The sequence below is a fragment of the Chionomys nivalis genome, chromosome 10 (assembly GCF_950005125.1).
Source record: "Chionomys nivalis chromosome 10, mChiNiv1.1, whole genome shotgun sequence".
NCBI lineage: Eukaryota > Metazoa > Chordata > Mammalia > Rodentia > Cricetidae > Chionomys > Chionomys nivalis.
In genome coordinates, this window is record NC_080095.1 from 67747875 (window position 1) to 67768009 (window position 20135).

Genomic DNA, 20135 nt, shown 5'->3' on the forward strand with positions numbered 1-20135 from the left:
TGGTCCTGGGCTTTTTTTGGTTGAGGGACTTTTATTGGTTTGGAGACTTTTGATGACTGTTTCTATTTCTCTAGCAGTTATAGGTCTATTTAATTTGCTTATCTGGTCTTGATTTAATTTTGATAAATGATATTTATCCAGAAAGTTGTATGTTTCCTTTAAGTTTTCCAATTTTGTTGAGTACAGGTTTTTGAAATATGATCTAATAGATTCTCTGGATTTCCTCTGTGTCTGTTGTTATGTTCCCCTTTTCATTTCTGATTTTGTTATTTAGATATTCTCTCTCTGCCTTTTGGTTAGTTTGGATAAAGGTTTGTCAATTTTGTTGATTTTTCTCCAAGAACCAACTCTTTGTCTCATTGATTCTTTGTATTGTTTTCTTTGTTTCTATTTTGTTGATTTCAGCTCTCAATTTGATTATTTCCTGCAGTCTAGTTCTCCTGGGTGAGTTTGCTTCTTTTTGCTCTAAAGTTTTCAAATGTTCTGTTACCTCACTAGTGTGGGATTTTTCCAACTTCTTTATATAGGCATTGAGTGCTATGAACTTTCCTCTTAACACTGCTTTCATTGTGTACCATAAATTCATGCATGTTGTATGATCATTTTTGTTGAATTTTGGGAAGTCATTAATTTCTTCCTTTATTTCTTCCTTGACCCACTGATGATTCAGGTGAGCACTGTTTAATTTCCATGTTTATGGATTTCCTGGAATTAGTGTTGCTGTTGAATTCTAGTTTTAAGCCATGTGATCTGATAAGATGCATGGGGTTATTCTAATTTTTTTGTGTCTGTTAAGGTTTGTTTTGTTACCTAGTATGTTATCAATTTTTGAGAAGGTTCCATGAGGTGCTGAGAAGAAGGTATATTCTTTTATCTTTGGATGAAATGTTCTATAGATGTCTGTTATGTCCATTTGAATCATAACATCTGTTAGTTCCCTTATTTCTCTGTTAATTTTCTGTCTGACAGGCCTGTCCAGTGGTGAGAGTGGGATGTTGAAGTCTCCCACTATTAGTATTTGGGGTTTAATGTGTGATTTACACTTTAGAAGTATTTCTTTTACATATGAGGGTGCCCTTGTATTTGGGGTATAGATGTTCAGTATTGAGATTTCCCCTTGATGGATTTTTTCTGTGACTAATATGAAATATCCTTCTTTGTCTCTTTTGATTGATTTTAGTTTGAAGTCTGTTTCGTTAGATATTAGGATAGCTACACCAGTTTGTTTCTTAGATTTGTTTCATTTGATTGGAAAATTTTTTCCCAAACCTTTACTCTGAAGCAATGTCTGTCTTTGAGGTTGAGGTGTGTTTCTTTTTCTTTTTTTTTTTTTTTTTTTTTTTTTTGAGGTGTGTTTCTTATATGCAGCAGAAGGGTGGACTCTGTTTTCATATCAATCTGTTAGCCTGTGTCTCTTTATAGGTGAGTTAAGTCCATTTATATTAATGAATATTAATGATCAGTAATTGCTGTCTCCTGTGATTTTAGTTTTCCTTGTTGGTGATGTTATTTTGTGTGTTTTTCCCTTCTTTGGGATCTGCTGCTGTGTGTTCATTGATTGTCTGTGTTTTTGTTGATGTAAACAACTTACCTGGGTTAGAGTTTTGCTTCTAGTTCTTTGCAAAAAGTTAGTTCTTCCTATATTGATGGCACTAAAACTACAGGGAGACAAACCATTGTTGTGAGAAGTTTGTAAATGGCCTAAAAAAGTCTGACAAAAATCTGCTTGTAAAATCTAATTTTTATTTAATACCAATATATTCCTACTCAATATTCTCATGCATGTACATATATATGGTAAACAATGGATATTAATATTTTTACCGGGTACTAGTGCTACTAATTGTGCTCAATGCTCCATTTACATATTCCTCACAGCAACTGTGGCCCTACTGTGTGTAGGGAGCCAAGGCACAACAAGATAGAATGGATTCCTCAGAGCCACACCATTGGTCAATGGCAGAAGTGAGATTCAAACCCAGTCATACTGATGCCAACCTAATTTCTGAACTGCAACAGTACATGACATATAAAACACTCATGGTGGCTGACAGGTGCCTGGCAATCAGAAGGCATTTTTCCCTCTTCTGTACTTACTTGGTGCTAACTCTGGATTTCCTTTCAGGTTCATCATCTTTGGAATGGAAGGACCATACACATCTACATCTAACAAGCCAACCGCCTTGGACTGCAAGAAAACCAAACACACCATAAGATTATTCCTAATGTTCACAGTACAAAAAAAAAAAAAAAGTCTATACAGCAATAAGCCTATTAAAAAGAAAACATAAAATATTCCAAAATCATAAACAACAGGCAGCAAAAGCGTAAAATGCCTAGGGCACTTTTTAAATTAGTGTTATATTTCAACAACCAACTTGTTCAGGTCGCCTGTATAGTCTTAAAAAACCTAAGTCCTTATTTGTCTAAACATGTTTTTGAGAACAAGTAAGACACAAACGAAACTCCAGATGATGGAACACTGACTTAAATTACAAAATGAAAAACAATAGAAACAAGATTCTATTATAGGAAGTAAGCAATTCTGCTGCATATCTGACAAGAGAGAGAGAGATATGGCAGTAAGGCTACTGGTTAAATACTGTGCATTTAATTTAATCACAGTTAAATACACAAGGCTTTCTAGAGGAATCAGAAACAGCTAACTACTGTTTTCTTTGATGGCTGGACAGATGAGAAGGGCAGAAGAGCCCTGCCAGGTGCTACTCAACAGCAACTTGGTCAAGGAATGGAAAACAAAACTTGCTGCTCGTAAATACATTTCCTTTCCGTCCATCTCCAAGTCTGTCTTTATTGGGTTTTCCCACCCGCATAAGCATGCTAATACTAGCTGTGCCTCACTGGGCCTTACAGCTCTCCTCCTTCTATCCCCAAACCCTAGCAAGATAATACGCAGTCTCTCGTTAACAAGCAATTCAAGAAACTGAAACAACCCTAAATCTTCCATGATACTTGTTTCCAGACATATAATTACTTTTCAACCCTCAACATTTACATTCCCAATATTACAGTGACTCAGTTTGCAGTTCTAAGAAAACTACTTAGTATCCGCTTGTGACTTTGTCGCCTGAGTGTGAAGACATGAGACTGACCTCTGTCTGTATTGAAATCCCAGCCCAATTTAAAATAAGAAAGCAAAAAAGGTATTTTTCTTTTAATAAGATAATTATGCATAAAGTTTAGTTGGACCACAGAGAAACCCTGTCTCGAAAAACCAAAAAAAAAAAAAAAGTTTAGTTGGAATGCACTGAAGTAGTGGCTGCAAAAGGGGAATATTTGATAGGGCAGCACTTAGGTAGACATAGTAGACAGAACTGAATGCTGGGAAGAAGGGAGACAGAGAGTCACCATGGAGCTGTCAGGTCAGACATGCTGAATCTCTCCCGGTAAACCACGACCTCATGTTAATATACAGATTAACAGAAATGGGTTAAATCGAGATGTGAGAGTTAGCCAATAAGGCTAGAGATAGTGGGCCAGGCAGTATTTTAATTAATACAGTTTCTGTGTTATTTTGGGTGTAAGATAGCCGGGAGGCGAGGACCAAAAGCAGGCCCTCTCACACAACAGGTAGGCTTCTATTTTTAATATCTAACAAGCCTTTAAATTTTAAATTTAAATTCCAAGACAGTTCTATTCTATAGGAAAATATATATAAACAAGGTAGGTTACAGACAAATGTATGCAGCAGTGTTCATCTAAGTCTCAAAATATTTTTCTACCTCCTTCCAATCAAAATAACTATACTTAGTCAAGAAAGCTTCAACTAGGATTTCTTTATCTTTAATTTTAGCCAGACTCAAAAGAAACAATCACCACAAGCACCTTAGAAATACACAGCAAACCAAATCACTATTAGCAAAAGCAACTACAAATCTAAGTATCATAATTGCCATCTTTGTCATCATAAACTTAGCTAAATATACTGTCATCTGACTCTCTGTAGGGCTCAATACCTAGCAGATAATATAAAATAACGCAAACCCTGAGAGACTATTTAGATTTTTGGATTCACATACACCCCAACCTGTGAAAGCGTAAAGGGTGGCAGAATTATTCGGAGTGATTATACTGTTTCATTACTGCTGCATGAAAGCTGCAATTTGCGAGCCTACATGTCCTATTTTTTGTGCTAGATTTCAAAGGCAGCAACAACAGTGCAGATACCGCTTTGTTCTTCCAGCAGGATGTACCCTGCAGACTGTACAGCTTCTGACGTGCTCCTTTCAACCCCCTCGTCTACTAATAGAAGCCATCAAAACAACACCCTAGAGCACTCCCACCCAATTATTCCTAAGTAAATATTCCTTTCAGACTTGCCTTGAGCTTGTTCTTCCCACAGAAGAACCCAGCTAAGATTCCCGTGATTCCCAGCATATGATAGTCAATGTAATCTTAGCCTGGTAATTGGGATTACTCAGTCTGGAATTGAGCCAAGCCTCTTCTTTCTTGTTTTCTGCCTATCTTTAAGTCAAGCTGTCACTCAAAAGAATTTCTGTCTCTTCCCAGAGAGAAGCGTGTTTCCTGATTCTGTTAGCTGGGATTAAATAAGAGTCTGACTGTCAGGAGAACTAATGGCTGAACAAAGTACAGAGAAGAGTTTCCTAATGCTTGTCAAGGGGATATCTAAATCTCCAAGTTCAGTCAAGAAAGACAAAGGAACAAGGGCACCCTGAAACAAGAGGCTCGGCTGACAGCTCGGGATGCCTAACGGAAAGTACAAAAGAGTCAAATGGCAAACTCGCTGCTTGTGAGAAAGTCGAAAAAGAAGAAAAGAAAGGAACATTTCTAATTTGAAACTTTATTTTAGAGCAAAACCAAACGTATCAAGTTACCTACATCTTCTAAAGAAACTGCTGGGCCGTCAAAATGGCTCAGTGGATAAGGGCGCTGCAGCCAAACCTGCCCACCTGGGTTCTAGCCACGAAGCACACGTGATGGAAAGAGAAAACCAACTCCCAAACATTGTCCTCTTATCACCACATATGCACCGTGTCCACAAGTGTTCAGAAAACTGCAGAGAGGGAGCAGACCTGAGGGCAGTCAATGAGAAAAGATAAATGACTATGCTTTGCTTCAGGCTTTGCAGTAAGTGTGTATGTGTATGCGTGAGTGCGTGCTTACATGTGTTATGAGTAGCTGACACAACACTTTAACTTGTTTAATGTGTTTCTCTAAAAAAAAAAATGCCAGAAGAGTGGGTGATTGAGATGTTTTGCACACACAGAACATGGACAATAGGCAGTCGTGGAGATTCCAGCCCATGAGTCCTAATGCACCCAAAGTCCTTGTGTGAAACTCTAGTGTAAGATGAGCAGTATGAAAAGCAGGAATGCACACAGTGCAGGAAGACAGACAAACTAGCCTAGAGTACTATGTTTGGCATCTGGCCTGGAAGTCTCAATCCTCTTGTCCCATCCTTCTGAGTGCTGAGTGCTGGCATCATTGGTATGGGCCAACATGCAAAGCTTTAAATGAATTTTAAGGTACATTTTGTCATATGTGTAGTCAACTAACATTGTATAGAACACATATATACAAAATTATTCCTTGTGTATCTAAATTTCAAATTGAAATGGGTGTCTATAACGGTTAGTGCTAACTAAAAACGTGCTGGTATCTAGAATAACCAGGAAGACAGACTTTGAGCACACCTCTAGAGGGACTGTCAAGACTGTACTAAGGTGAGAAGGGGCACCTAGTGTGGATGGCGCCACTGCCTGGCTGTGGTCCTGGACTGTGTACGCGGAGAAAGGAAGATGCACAACAGCATGCATCCTCTCTCTTGGCTTCACAACTGTGGAAGGGATGGGACCAACAGTTACCACCTCTCCTCCCCACCTCTCCTCCCTTGCTTGCCTTCCATGATGGACGGTACCATTGAACTATGAGCCACAATAAACACTTTCTCACTTAAATTGCTTTCGCCAGCAACCAGAATATAACTTAAGACACTGGCCTATATTTTCACTTGTCAAAACTGGAAATACTACTCAAACCTTCTAGGCAAAAAGCTGGGATGACTCAAAATTAAAATTTAAGTCGGGTCATATTATTCTACTCAATACCCTTCACTGCACCAGCTCCTCATTCCAGTGCCCCCAGGACCTGCCACAAGAGCTCACGTCATCCAGCCTGTTCTCAACCCATTTCCTGCCTTCCACCTCGATGGACTTTCACTACCCGCTTCATGGAGAAGCCGCAGACGCCTCCCACTGTCCCCTGAGGAGTGCCACAGCCTATGCACCTGCTAGTCCTTCTGTACTCTCTCTCACAGCACACTTCCACCTTCTTCACGTCTCTGCTGCTGAAAATAGTGTGTTTTTTCAATGACACTTGAGGTGGGAGTCCCCTCTGTGTGCTGTGATTACCATTAACAAATAAAGAAACTGCCTTGGCCTGTTGACAGGCCAGAACTTAGGTAGGCAGGGAACTCTGGATTGAATGCTGGGAGAAGGAAGGCAGAGAAAGACACCATGGAGCCGCCCAAGACAGACACTGGGAATTTTACCTGGTAAGCCACTGCCACATGGCAATACACAGATACACAGACAAATGGAGATGGATTCAATTAATATAAGAGTTAGCCAAGGGGCCGGGCGGTGGTGGCGCACGCCTTTAATCCCAGCACTCGGGAGGCAGAGGCAGGCGGATCTCTGTGAGTTCGAGACCAGCCTGGTCTACTAGAGCTAGTTCCAGGACAGGCTCCAAAACCACAGAGAAACCCTGTCTCGAAAAACAAAAAATAAATAAATTAATTAATTAATTAATTAAATAAAAAGAGTTAGCCAATAAGATGTTAGAGCTAATAGGCCAAGCAGTATTTTAATTAACACAGTTTCTGTGTGATTACCTCTTTTGCCTTCTGACATCCTATTAAGTGTGCCCTGTGAGGACAAAGCTTTCTTCCAATAATGTCTGAGCAAGTGAAAGAATGAATGAATGAATGAATGAATGAATGAATGAATGAATGAATGAACAGACCTCCATTTGTTCCTCCTTAAAATCCTAGGCGTGAGTTGCTATATATATAATTCCTAAGGCCCCCACTTAGGTTTTAAGAGTCAGTGATTTCACGTAATTCCCCTTCTTCCTAAATCAGGTAACACATGCGAGCTTTACACATCCCAGCACTCAGGAGACTGGGGTAAGAGGCTCACAGGTTCAAGGCCAGCCAGAGCTACAAAAATAAGTTCTAGACCTATCCTAAACAGTGAGGCTCTATCTCAAACCCAAACCTCCTCCCAAATACACTGTAAGCACAAGTATGTGTTCTAAAGAAAGGTTTATATGGGTGAGATAGGGCATAACTTAGTCTTAGTACCTACAAGGCTAAGGCAGAAAGACCATGAGCCCAAGGTCAGCCGAGACGACAAGAACAAGATTCTATGTGGTACTTGGATGTATTTCGCCCCCATAAGCTCATAGGGAGTAGCACTATTAGGAGGTAAGGCCTAGCTGGAGGAAGTGTGTCACTGTGGGGCAAGCTTTAAGATCTTTTTTCTCAAGCTTCATTCAGCATGACAGTCAGTTGACTTCCTGTTGCCTCTGAGTCAAGATGTAAGGACTCTTAGCTCTGGCACGTCTGCCTGCGTGCTACCATGCTCCCTTCACGACCATAACGGATTGAACCTCTGAAATGTAAGCGAGCCACCCCAATTAAATGTTCCCTCATAAGAGTTAATGTGGTTATGGTGTCTCTTCACAGCACTGAAAACCCCAGACAGTCTAAAATAAAAATAAGACGAGGAAAATGCAAACTGGGTTCTTCCACCACATTCTTCCCAGAATTCCCCCACAGTCTGCTCCCAGCCACCACACTCTTCACTCTGGATCCCTCCACACCAGCGGTGGAGCCTCATGGGAAATAATCGAGTGGGAGCAGTGGGCTGGTCCGGAAACGTGGCACAATGGTAGCCATCATCCGACTTTGAAAACTAAAGCCAGGCATGGAATTAAAAAACCTAATTAAAAAGAGTAATTTTAAATCTGCTCACTGGCAAAAATTAGGTCAACAAGATTTCAAACATTAAAGAGCTACAAAAGTATTGCTCCTTTTATCCTTATAGAACAATATTACATTTAAAAAAAGAAAACTGTCTTCAGTCCCACATTTATATCTAAGCAATATGGAAATACACTAACAGGATTAAGAAAAATCTTAGATCCTTGGCCTGACTTTTTAAAGTATTAATGTGCCTACTCAGTAAAGTTTTAACATTCGGAAAAACTTAGAGAGGTTTTTATCACCATGGTAATGCCTATAAAAATGCAGGAAAATACACCTATAGACACTAAGTCCCAAAAATAAGAGTCAACTTACTGGTGACATCAGCTAGTCTTTTTGTTAGCAGGTTCTCAGCTTGGGAACCTAGAGACCTAACTAAGCAGCAGGGCCTTTCCCAGCAGATAAAGCACAGCGGAACCCTTCAGATGCCCTTAACTAACTGCAGCCCCAAGAGCAGCCCTCACAGCTCTGGTAGTGGCTCCTGCAAAGAAACAGGACTCACAAACCCACAGGGCATCTGACCACTCTAGACAAAACCCCAGGGTGTGCAGTACTGGTTCTGCAGCCAAGGATCCATGTGCTCTGCCCCTGCCTCGCTAACTCTGCCACCAGCGCCCTGCTGAGGCTAAGGCCTTCACACTCCTCAAGGAGAGGAGAGGAAAAGGAAGTAATTAATTTACGTAGTAAAAAAGTTGTGTCTAGGAAAAATGAATTGGTAAGAACCACCTAGGAAGTAAGAACAATTAAAAGGAGAAATTGCTTTTTGAGAAAAATTCAGGTAAGTTTGTACTAGGGTCAGCTAATGAAAATCCAAAGGCCGCTCATAGCGTTGCCACCCACAGGTAGTTAAGCCAACAAAGGATATATTAAATGTAAATCTCGGGTAATTTCTCTAACTCAAAAACCAATTCAGCAGCTTCCTGGAGCAAAGGAAGAGAATCAATTATTGCAGCAAGCTGCATTTTATCAAAAGAAACTTCAAAGATTTAAAAGAAGGGCCAAAGGTACCAAGCAGGAAGCACCATCCCATAGCTTCTTAAAGTCATTCAAAACAAAGTCCCTGCTGCAAGTGGCAGAATGCTTCCCAGTGAGCATGGAGAACCCTGGGAAAGCCACCTGCTGCTCCCATCTCTAAGGACTGCTAAAGACAGACATCCATTTCCCTGTTAGGCCAGTGTGAAGTGCAGCGATCCAAGACCTCAGGGAGGAGGAACAAGTGAGGAACATTTCCTCACAAGACTGGCTATTAAGTTGGAGCTTAATATTTAACTGTCTCTTTTTATGTATTTTTTTTTCTTTCCGAGACAGAGTTTCTCTGTAGCTTTGGAGCCTGTCCCAGAACTTACTCTGTAGACCAGGATGGCCTTGAACTCACAGAGATCCACCTGTCTCTGCCTCCCCAAGTACTGGGATTAAAGGTGTGTGCCACCACTGCCTAGCCTATTATGTATTTTTAAAATCTCTCTTTTAATAGTTTATGTTAAATTCCTTATTCAGCACACTGACTTATTCTTACAAAAGACACCACATCTCAAGACAATACTACTAGCAAGTTAGGGGCTTTCAATTAACAAACATGATTGTCAAAATATCACTACCTAGGCCCAGTAAATTACAATTATGTAATTAATTCCAATTAAATTGCTATTGCAATATATAGTATATGTTTAACTATTAGAGCAATATTTTAAATTAAGGAAAAAAGATTACATCTTTCTAAACGCATCAGCACCGGGCCTGGAGAGACGGCTCAACAGTGAAGAGCACTTGTGGGGCTGATTGCCAGCATGCACATGGTGGCTCATGGCCATCCTTAACTCCAGTTCCAGAGAACTCCATGCACCAGGCACGTACTCTTCTAACCTCTGCAGGCACCAAGCACACAAACGGTACACACACATACAAGAAGGAGAAACATTAACACATAAAAAATAAAATAAATAAATCTAAATTTAAAATTAAGAAAAACAGCACCTACTTAAAGTTGAGACAGTTAATCATCTTGACAAGTGATAAATTATTATGAATGCAAATCAATGTTACTCAGCACGATGTAAAATAACAATTATACTTTCTAGGTTATTTTTTAAACAACATCTTAAAAGCATCATGGAAAACACGAAGAACAGACTTGAACTTGAACAGACAACTGACTGCAGAGCTGCTAAGTTTCCTGACTCACAAGACAAAAATTAGCAATGCATTCAAAGGCTGGGGAAATGGCTCATTGGGAAAGGTGCTTGCTGCCAAGATCATTCCCAGAGTCCACACAAGGGAAGAACCAATTCCTGCAAGCTGTCCTCTAAAAGCCGCGTGTACACGTACACACATACACACAAAATTAAATAACTATGTTTTAAAAAGCAAAGAGAAGAAAAGAAAAAGAAGCATCGCATAGAAAGAACATATTCTAATTTAAACAGTAAGGGGTTTTCAGACACAAACAAAGAACATGGCTTTATCCGGTTTTTTTGTTGTTGTTTTTTTTTGTTTTTGTTTTTGTTTTTATTTTTGGATTTTCGAGACAGGGTTTCTCCGTAGCTTTTGGTTCCTGTCCTGGGACTAGCTCTTGTAGACCAGTCTGGCCTCGAACTCACAGAGATCCTTTATCTGGTTTTTATGACGATTATGAAACTGTGTGAATTTCTGAACCTCAAAAAAGGAGCTAAGGCCGGGGTGGTAGTGCCTGCCTTTAATTCCACCACTCAGATTTAGAAGGGTTTGAAGCCAGCATGTTCTATATAGTGAGCTCCTGCCCAGCCAGCGCTATAGAGTGAGACCCTGTCTCGAAAGATAACAATTATATGATTATAGCATACTATGTGTCATGTACTTCCTAAACACTTTGCATATGCTCATTTATTTATTTTAAAATAATTTTATTAATTCTTGGGGGCTTTCAAGCAATATATTATGATCATTTCCTCCCTAACTCCTCCCAGATCCACCTTCCCATACCCCCCTCTGCACCCTTTTTTAATCAACCAATTCTTTTCTTGATTCTTTGGAAATTTCACAGCATGCACCCCAATCCCACTCATTTTCCAGCCTTCCATGTCTACCTTCCACTCCAAAAGAAAATAAAAATAAATAAATAAAATTTAAAGAGGGAAAAAACAACCACTTGGTTCCTCATCTTTCCCCCTTCTCCATTGCATATTTATCTGTGGCAGTGGCCTTGGAAGCTGCGGTGTGTCCCAGCGGTGTGTGTGTCCCAGCGGTGTGTGTGTCCCAGCGGTGTGTGTGTCCCAGCGGTGTGTGTGTCCCAGCGGTGTGTGTGTCCCAGCGGTGTGTGTGTCCCAGCGCTGTGTCCCAGCGGTGTGTGTGTCCCAGCGGTGTGTGTGTCCCAGCGCTGTGTCCCAGCGTACACTGTCTTGCCCAAACATCTACTTGGGAACAGTCACTGCAATGAACTGTTGGTCTGGCTCAAGGCCTCTGGCTTCCGATACACCATCAATACTGGACCCTGACCGAAGCTCCTCTCCGATAATCTGCTGTTGTGCTGAGTCGTGGAGGTCCTGCCGCTATGGTTCCACAGGACCGGTCCCTTCACAAGCTCCCGCGGGTTGTACACGGGGTAGATACTGGTGTGGGACAACTCAAAGACCTGGACGTAGGACTAGGCGTTAGTTAATTTGGTCAGTCTGGGCCTCCACGGGGACTGCCCCCTCAGGCTCTTCTGTGCCCATGGCATCAGGGCCAGCTCTCTTTCGGCGGCTAGCAAGGGGGGCGAGGGGAGGGGGAAACGAGAGGAACGGATCTCCCAGGACCTTCAAGGGTGGGCTCTGAGCCAGCTCTCCCAGGTCCATGCCGTTGGGGCTGGCTGGGGAAGTGGGGAGGAGAGTTCTCTGGTGAGGGGCCAGCAAGGGGTGGTACCAGCTCTCCCATACCCCGTCTCCATGGTAACACAGGTCACAGACAAAAACTGAGACCCAAGTCGCAATAGGAGCACAGACCCAGACATGGTCCTAGGCCACACCTCAAGTGCGGACATTACCATGGTCCTGTATGTACAGGCCTCTTAGACTGATAAGGCCCCAAAGGTAACATAGCCTCAGGTGGTGGCCCAAACTAGGGACATCCTCATGGCTTTCCGGGGTAACATGAACCCTCTACATCACCATAGCCCTGGTGGTGGTGCAGGACTTCAGTTCTGCCTCTCTCCACAGTGCATGGATCCCTCCACTTCTGTCCCATTTCTCCACCACATCCCTGCTCATCGCAGTGGTGCCCATCCCCCCCATTCCCCTCACCCCCCGCACCCTGGCCCTGGGCCACCAAGCAGGCCTGTGGCTCTCTTCCACCAGCCTGGGCTGCAGGGCATTGAGTGGGCTTGCCCCCCCACTTTGTTTGTAATAGCCACCCCACACAATTCAATGGATGTAGGGCCATCTAATAAAAAAAAATTTAAAAATAAAAAAACCTGACTCTCCTGCAGAGGCCATTAACTGTCAAAAGCTCCTCAGTTAGGAGTGGGGGCTTGTGAGCCACCCCACCTCTAGAATGTTCACTAGCTTGTGCAAGCAACTACAGCTGCTACGAGCTCCTGTAAGCACAGCATGTCTGTCCTGTCTAAGAGTCGGTTTCCCTCTAGCCCTCCCCATCTCCAGTTCTTACAATTTCCCATAGTGCTCTTCCATGGTGGCTCCTGAGCTTTGGGGTGGAGGAAATCTAGACACCCCATTGGTGGCTAAGCACTCCACAGACACTCTGCAGTTTGATCAATAGTTAATGCTTTAACTATCAGCCAAAAAACCTGAGGGCTACACTAACCTATGGCACAGAGATATGAGAGGGCAGTTTGGCAATTTGATATGATATTCATTTATCAGAATAACAGTAGTATGCTCACCCCAGGACCTATGAAATTCCCAAACATAGGTTCTTAGCCAGAATTAAAGTACAAGATACATGTTTCTTCCTGTGAAATGGGCCTTAAATCAAATCATAAAGTGGTTGGTTAGGTCCATGACATCCATGCCACTATTGCACTCATGGGCATATCTTGCCATGCTGCTCAATGTATAGTAGGTCACATCTGGGTAAATCTGTTGATTATATTTTTGACTCCAGTAGCCTACATAGCAGCCCACATCCAGTATTATTAAAGCCACATGAGGAAGGAGGATTCCTGGCTAGCACAAAATCGATTTCTTATGTTATGTTTCATATGTTATGACCAAAGTCTGTGTCTCTTCAACAATAGGGTTTTTTTTGTTCTGTTTTGTTTTCTTTTCTTTTCTTTTTTTGGTTTTTCTAGACAGGGTTTCTCTGTGTAGCCTTGGCTGGCCTTGAACTCACAGAGACCCTCCTGCCTCTACCTCCTGAGTGCCACCTGCCTGGCAACAATAGGGTCTTACCATTAAGTTCTAATGGTCAACCAAAAGCAATGGCAGTAGTTTGCATGTCAATTCATCAGATTCTAATTCTGATAAAAATTCTACAATGTGAATGCACACTAAGTCTGAAGAAATCAAGCCACACACAGGCTGGTAATGTGGCAAGGTAGGCATCTGTCGGAAGGAAAGGGTAGTGCTATGGGACAATGGTCTTATGCTTTGTAAAGATTTGTCACTTGTATTTTAATAAAATGCTGATTGGCCAGTAGTAGTCAGACAGGAAGTATAGACGGGGCCACCACAGGCAGGAAATAGAGGCGGGATGATGAGAACAGGAGAATTCTGGGAAGAGGAAAGTCTCAGTTTTCAGTTGTCACCCAGATGCAGAGGAAGCAAGATAAGAATGCCTTGTTGATAAAAGGTACCAAGTCACATGGCTGATAAAAACAAGAATTATGGGTTAATGTAAGATGTAAAAATTAGTTAATAAGAAGCCTGAGCTAGCCGGGCAGTGGTGGCGCACACCTCTAATCCCAGCACTCGAGAGGCAGAGGCAGGTGGATCTCCGTGAGTTCGAGGCCAGCCTGGTCTACAAGAGCTAGTTCCAGGACAGGAACCAAAGGCTACGGAGAAACCCTGTCTCAAAAAATGAAAAAAAAAAAAAAAAAAAGAAGCCTGAGCTAATAGGCCAATCAGTTTATAATTAATGTAGGCCTCTGTGTGTTTTGGGCACTGAATGGGTGGGACAGAAACCTCTGTCAACAGGGTAGAGTCAAAGTGGCACACTTTCCGAGTCTGCAGGAAGCCACCACAGCATGCTGCTTCTCTCTAGAGACAAATCACAGCAAAGTCCTCGCAAACAAAGGGCAGACTTGGTATTGCTGCACTTCTCCCTTCAACCCAGACTTCTTTATGAACTGGGAAACAGAAATTCACTGTCAGCATGTGGTTATTTACCACACAAAACTACCATCCAAAATAGCATCCCAATTACTAACTCAGAAAATATATAACACAAACTTGGAAAACAGCAGAATGATCCTTAAAGTACATGTACTACTTTAATCGAAATTGATACTTCCCATTTTAAGTGCAAGAACCATGCCTACCTTAAAGCTTTGAGACTGCTGTGAAAACAGTCCCTATTAAATAATAAGTAACACATTTTATAGAAACTGGGGTTAGAGAGTTTTATTATATTAGCCAGTTTTAAAGTACATACTAAAAAAATATAGTTGAGGAAATAAAAACTCAAAATCTGAAACTCAAAAATGTTTGGCTAAGACAATAGGAAATCAGCTGTTGATTATAACAGATACTAAGTCACCAGAGAAGCAGTTACACTATGCCACTACTTATTATTGTACAGAATAAAATGTTTCAATATTAAACCAAATGCAAAATATTTAGAAGCTAATATACAAAACAACCATTTATTGAACCACACTCCTAGCTCTAGACATCATACCAGTAGTATCAAATATATAATATCTCTATTTCATAGGACTCAGTAGAGTAGCTACTATTCTGTTGTTTTCATTATTATTTCTGCTCATTTCCAAGATGAGGAACCTAAGTTCTGCAAAGTCAAGCTGCCAGCCCAAGTTCATACAGCTAATAAGTGAAAAGCTGGCGTACAGAATTTGGGTTTATCAGAATCTAAAAGCTATCATTTTCCTACCAATAGTATCCAGAAGCAGCTAGCTGTGTCAGAATCACTAGGGACCTTGTTAACAAAATTGATGGCCATGTCCCAAACCTAAAAATACCAATTCCCAGAGAGTCTGGTTTATTTAACAAGCTCCCAGGTGATTCTTACGCAGCAAGCAGGGCTGGTCATGGAAGTAGTATTTAAAAACTAACTCCACTTGATTCCTCCATTTTCTACTGGGTTCAGTGGACTGAAACAGAGGCTATGAGGTCCTAAAAAAAGATTTAGACTTGAGTGAGTAGTAGTTGAGTACGAGAAGAAGGATCCAGTTCAACCTCCCACTGGAATTCATTTAGTAAGTGGCATTAGAATCTTCCCATTCACTTCTAAAACATAAAATAATCTTCAATACCTTTTTCCCAAACAGATCACCTAACAAGATATGACCATCCGTGGTCACCTTTGGATCCAAAGTCCCTGTGTCTTAGTTACTTTTCTATTGCCTTGATAAAATACCAAGGCTGAGATAACTTATAAGGAAGCAATTAATTTGGGGCTCATGATTCCACAGGGTTAGAATCCGTGACAACCATGACAGGGAGCACGGCAACGGGCAGGCAGGCATGATCCCGGAGGGGTAGCTGGGAGCTCACATATTGGCTCACAGACATGAGGTGGGAACGGCGGTGAGAGAACAGGAAAGCCAACTGAGAAAACATGGGCTCTTAAAACGGCAAAGTCCAATCCCAATGGCAGAGCTCCTTCTAATCCTTCCCAAACAGTTCCATCAACTGGTAACCAAGCATCCAAATATATGAACCTATGGGCTTTCTCATTCCAGCCACCACAGCCCTACTCCCACCTCCTCCTTTTCATACAGAACTTACCTCGGGAAAACACTGAATTCCATACTTGCCTAGTCTCTCTTGCAGCTAAGAGATGGTCATAAAAATCAGTCATAGTCAGTGAAGCCAGAAAGGCCAGGTCTTCCTCCCTAACAACAACACAACCAACCACAGGGAACATTCCTTTTCTCTTCTCCTTTGCTACTGACTGCAATGGCAACCTTCAAAAAAAAAAAATGCAGGAAGCTACCCAAGAACCCTGATGTTTGAGCTGCTATTTACTATTGAAAATAGATTTTTTTCATATAATTTATTCTAATTATGGTTCTCCTCCCCCAACTCCTCCCAGATCTTCCTCACACACCCAAAACCACACCCTTTTTTCTCCCTCTCTCATTAGAATAAATACAAACATGCACCTAAAACACAACAATAAGATTAAATAACCATGCTGTGACTTCCAGACTTCTGTGATGTGAACACGCTACTTTTTAAAATCTTTTAATTCAATTCCTGAGCTGCCTATCTCAGCAATCCCAGTACCCTGCCTCATGTTTTTCAGCATCATTATAAACCTTAGCTTTGAAAGGCGCATGTTTACAGCATGAGGTAAGTACCAGCAGGAAACTCGCTAAGGCATCCCACTGTCACAGTCCAAATCCGAAATCCAGCCCATGCTGGCACCAGCCTGTCTTCACATGGACCCTGCACCAGCCCTCTGGTCCTGACACACCCTGTCCTAGTCACAGCACTGCTCATTCCAAACACCCATGACTTCCTGCTAGGGCTTTGTCATGTAGTTCTTCAACCTATCTTTCTACCAGCAAAACCAACCAGCCTTCAAAGGACTAAAAATAATTTCTTCTTGATCTGTTATTAGCATAATTTGTATTCATCAGCTGCTACGCTTGCCACATTCTTTCCTATACACAGGAAATATCTGCTTCCCACATAGCTACGAGTATTATCAAAGTCACATGCAGGCTGACAAGATGGTTCAGTGGGTCCTTGTTTGCCATCAAGCCTGATGACATGAGTTTAATCCTGGAATCCAGCTGGCAGAAGGAGAGAAATGACTGTTATAATTGTCTTCAGACCTCCACACATGCATCATGGCTTGCAGACACACACACACCACACAAACACAATAAATAATAGAAAAAAAAAAACAGAAAATCAAACCCATGGTTAAACAGTTTCTAACACAAGACGACCCAAGGATTATTCAACTGAATCTGTCAACAGTCATTCAGACATTCTCAACTATGCTGTCTAAGGGCCAAAGGGTGACCACTACATTTTGAAGAGAAAGACAGGAGCTGGGAAATGGCTCAGTAGATAAAACATTTGTCATATGAGCATGAAGAGCAGAGTTGGCATTCACAGAAGCCAAATAAAAGCCAAGAGACGTGGTGATGCCTGTGGTCCTAACACTCAGGAGGTGGAGACAAGGGTCAGCTATCTAGCTAGGCAAGTGGGAATTGTTAACTCTGGATTTACCAAGAGACCCTGACTCAGTAAAGAAAGTTGAGAACTATTATCTAGGTTTACCAGGAGATCCTAACTCAGTAAAGAAAGTTGAGAACTATGAAAGAAGATATATAATGTCAACTCCAGGCCTACATACCACAAACACATATGGGCCCACATGCATACACACACGTACACATACCACATACATACGCAAATGAACAAATGATTAAATAGAAACCACAACAAAAAATATTTAGGGCTTGGAGAAATTATTTTGGAGGTACCATAAACTCATTGAACATAAAGCAGAAAATAAGATCTAAACATACAGAAATAAAGACTGACCTTCACAAAGATAAGTAACGTTTTAGAAAATTCCGGAATATACTTATATGCCAAGTAATCTCTACTCTCATGACTTCTCACTGTGTCAACCAATATACTTCCCGGCTTCACTCACATCTGCATTCAGCACAGCGAAAATACTGCTGGGAGTGTTCCTCACCCTCTCTGATGAGTAGATGGGGGGGGGGGGTCTGTTCACTGCATCTCATTCCAGACTACAAAGCAATAAGTCTCATGGTTTAAATTGATATGTACTTTTAAGTCTCTTAATCCAACCCTGCTTTACCTGTTGAGAACCAGTACAGTCAAACTTGAACCCAGCTATCTAGGCAGATTCTATAACTTATTCATACCCAGTAAACAGCCCTCAACTGCTCAGAGATCTGGGGAATATGGCATTTAAATATTTAATTCTTAAAAATTTTTCATAACTAAAAGAGACAGGTTGGCTACTAGCAGCACTATACTTCCTTCAAAGAAGATAGAAAACCAATGGGCACAAAAAAGTCCATCCACAATTCGTTTTAACTGCCAAGGGCTGACCATTGGGCAAAACTGCCTTTCATCTAAACTGAAGATCTCCAGACAGTGGACAGAATCACTGGAATTGACAGCCTAGCTGCTCAGGTCAAGGTAGGCTTGTCTTCATACAGATTTCTTATCCCACAGGATCTTCTGGAGCCTGGCAGGCCCTGTGCTAAACAGCAATATATATATATATATATATATATATATATATATATATATATATATATATATATATATAAAATCAGCAACCATGGAGTACCCTGATGATTAGCTCTAGGTGCCAACCAGTAAGTTCTCTGTCATTTTTTTAATCAATAACTCAAGTAAAATTTTATCCTTCTCCAAGATATCTGATGCAGTTTGACAGCTGAGAGGTTTTGTCAGTTTAAAAGGACAGCCTCATCAAACAAATTTCAGTAAAACACAAATACAAGTTATTAAGGTGTATACCTAAAAGTTATAAAGGTGTGAGAGCAAATACAAGTCAATCAAATTTCTCTCTCATGCTGACTTCCATAGTCTTGAAAATACTTTTCATTATGCAAAAACATCTGTCACAGTCATTCTGACATAAACACGCTACTGTTTATACAAATGCATATGTCTAAAACTTATGTTTTCACAAACCCAAGGAATTCTTGGGAGTTCCAGGGAGCTGAATTAAAGAATCCACCTTAAACAGGTCAGATTCACCACTCTCAATTCCTTGGTCCTAAATATTTTTTCCCTAAACTTAACTTTGTCCTCTGTACTGCCAATACCTTAAACAAGTATAAGAAACACCAGACAGTTCCATACCACAAACACCGGGCAGGAGCAAAGAGACCAGCTACCCTAGGATGTGACCAGCACCCAATTTTCTCAAGTCCCCCCACCACCCTAAGATGACACCCACAAAAAAGCAGGAAGCAGTCTTGAGAATCTGCAGTACCAATTCCCTTAACCTGTTGTGCCTAACCTCCTGACTTTTTATTATAAAAAGAATGGAAATATAATGGTCTGTCCTGTCCCTTTAAAAGACAAGCCCTACCCACTCCCTCCCCTGTCCATCAAGGCAAGCTAATTTTCCGCTTCCTTCCGAAGAGGCCGCTTCTGCCTCCCTCCTTTCTCCCCACTTCTCCCCTTCCCCTACCTCTCTCTCTCCCTCTCTCTGCTTCTCTCTGCTTCTGCTCCTCCTCCTTCTCCGCTTTCCCCTCCCCTTCCATAACCCACTAAATAAATATCCAACCTCACTCTGTAGCATGCCTATCTGTCTTGGTCTCTCACCCACCACACAGCTCCCTGCCTGGGATCTGCTGCCCCTCGTGCCCCAGGGGCCACTTAGGGAACCTCAGTGTTTTACCACCACAGCTCCTCGTGGCCTGCTGCCCGCGGCCGCCACTCTTACTTTTACCATACTCAGAGGAACAGCGGTGCTGACAGTTCAGACACCACCAGAGAAGCTGTGAGTGCTTCCTTTAGCTGTGAGTGTGAAAGAGAAAGACCATCCCCAATTGTTTAACCTCAAATTGTATGGATGAGGAGAAGAATTCAAGTAGTAATTCAAACTACAAAGGTTATGTCATAGTATGTAAAAAGTCATTAAGGAGGCTGGAGAGATGGCTACTCAGTGGCTAAGAGCAATGGCTGCTCTTCCAGAGAACCTGGGTTCAATTCCCAGGACCCACACAGCAGCTCACAACTGTCTGTTACTCCAGTTCCAGAGAAACCGACACCCTCACACAGATACACATGCAGGCAAAACATATACTGGCTGGGTGGTGGTGACGCACGCCTTTCATCTCAGCACTCAGGAGGCAGAGGCAGGTAGATCTCTGTGAATTCGAGGCCAGCTCAGTCTACAAGAGCTAGTTCCAGGACAGGCTATAAAACTACAGCAAAACAAAACAAAAACAAATAAAAACCCATACACACAAAATTAAAAT

At 41.7% G+C, this 20135-nt stretch overlaps 1 protein-coding gene across 3 annotated transcripts in view; it reads right to left on the bottom strand.

Moving 5' to 3' along the window:
• The window catches only part of Nubpl (NUBP iron-sulfur cluster assembly factor, mitochondrial), a 162645-nt gene that overhangs the window by 120509 nt on the left and 22001 nt on the right, over nt 1-20135 (bottom strand). For all 3 annotated transcript variants that reach the window (XM_057782905.1, XM_057782903.1, XM_057782904.1), the window contains one exon: nt 2098-2188. In XM_057782905.1, coding sequence (XP_057638888.1) covers nt 2098-2188 — 91 coding nt within the window. The remainder of the gene's footprint in view (nt 1-2097; nt 2189-20135) is intronic.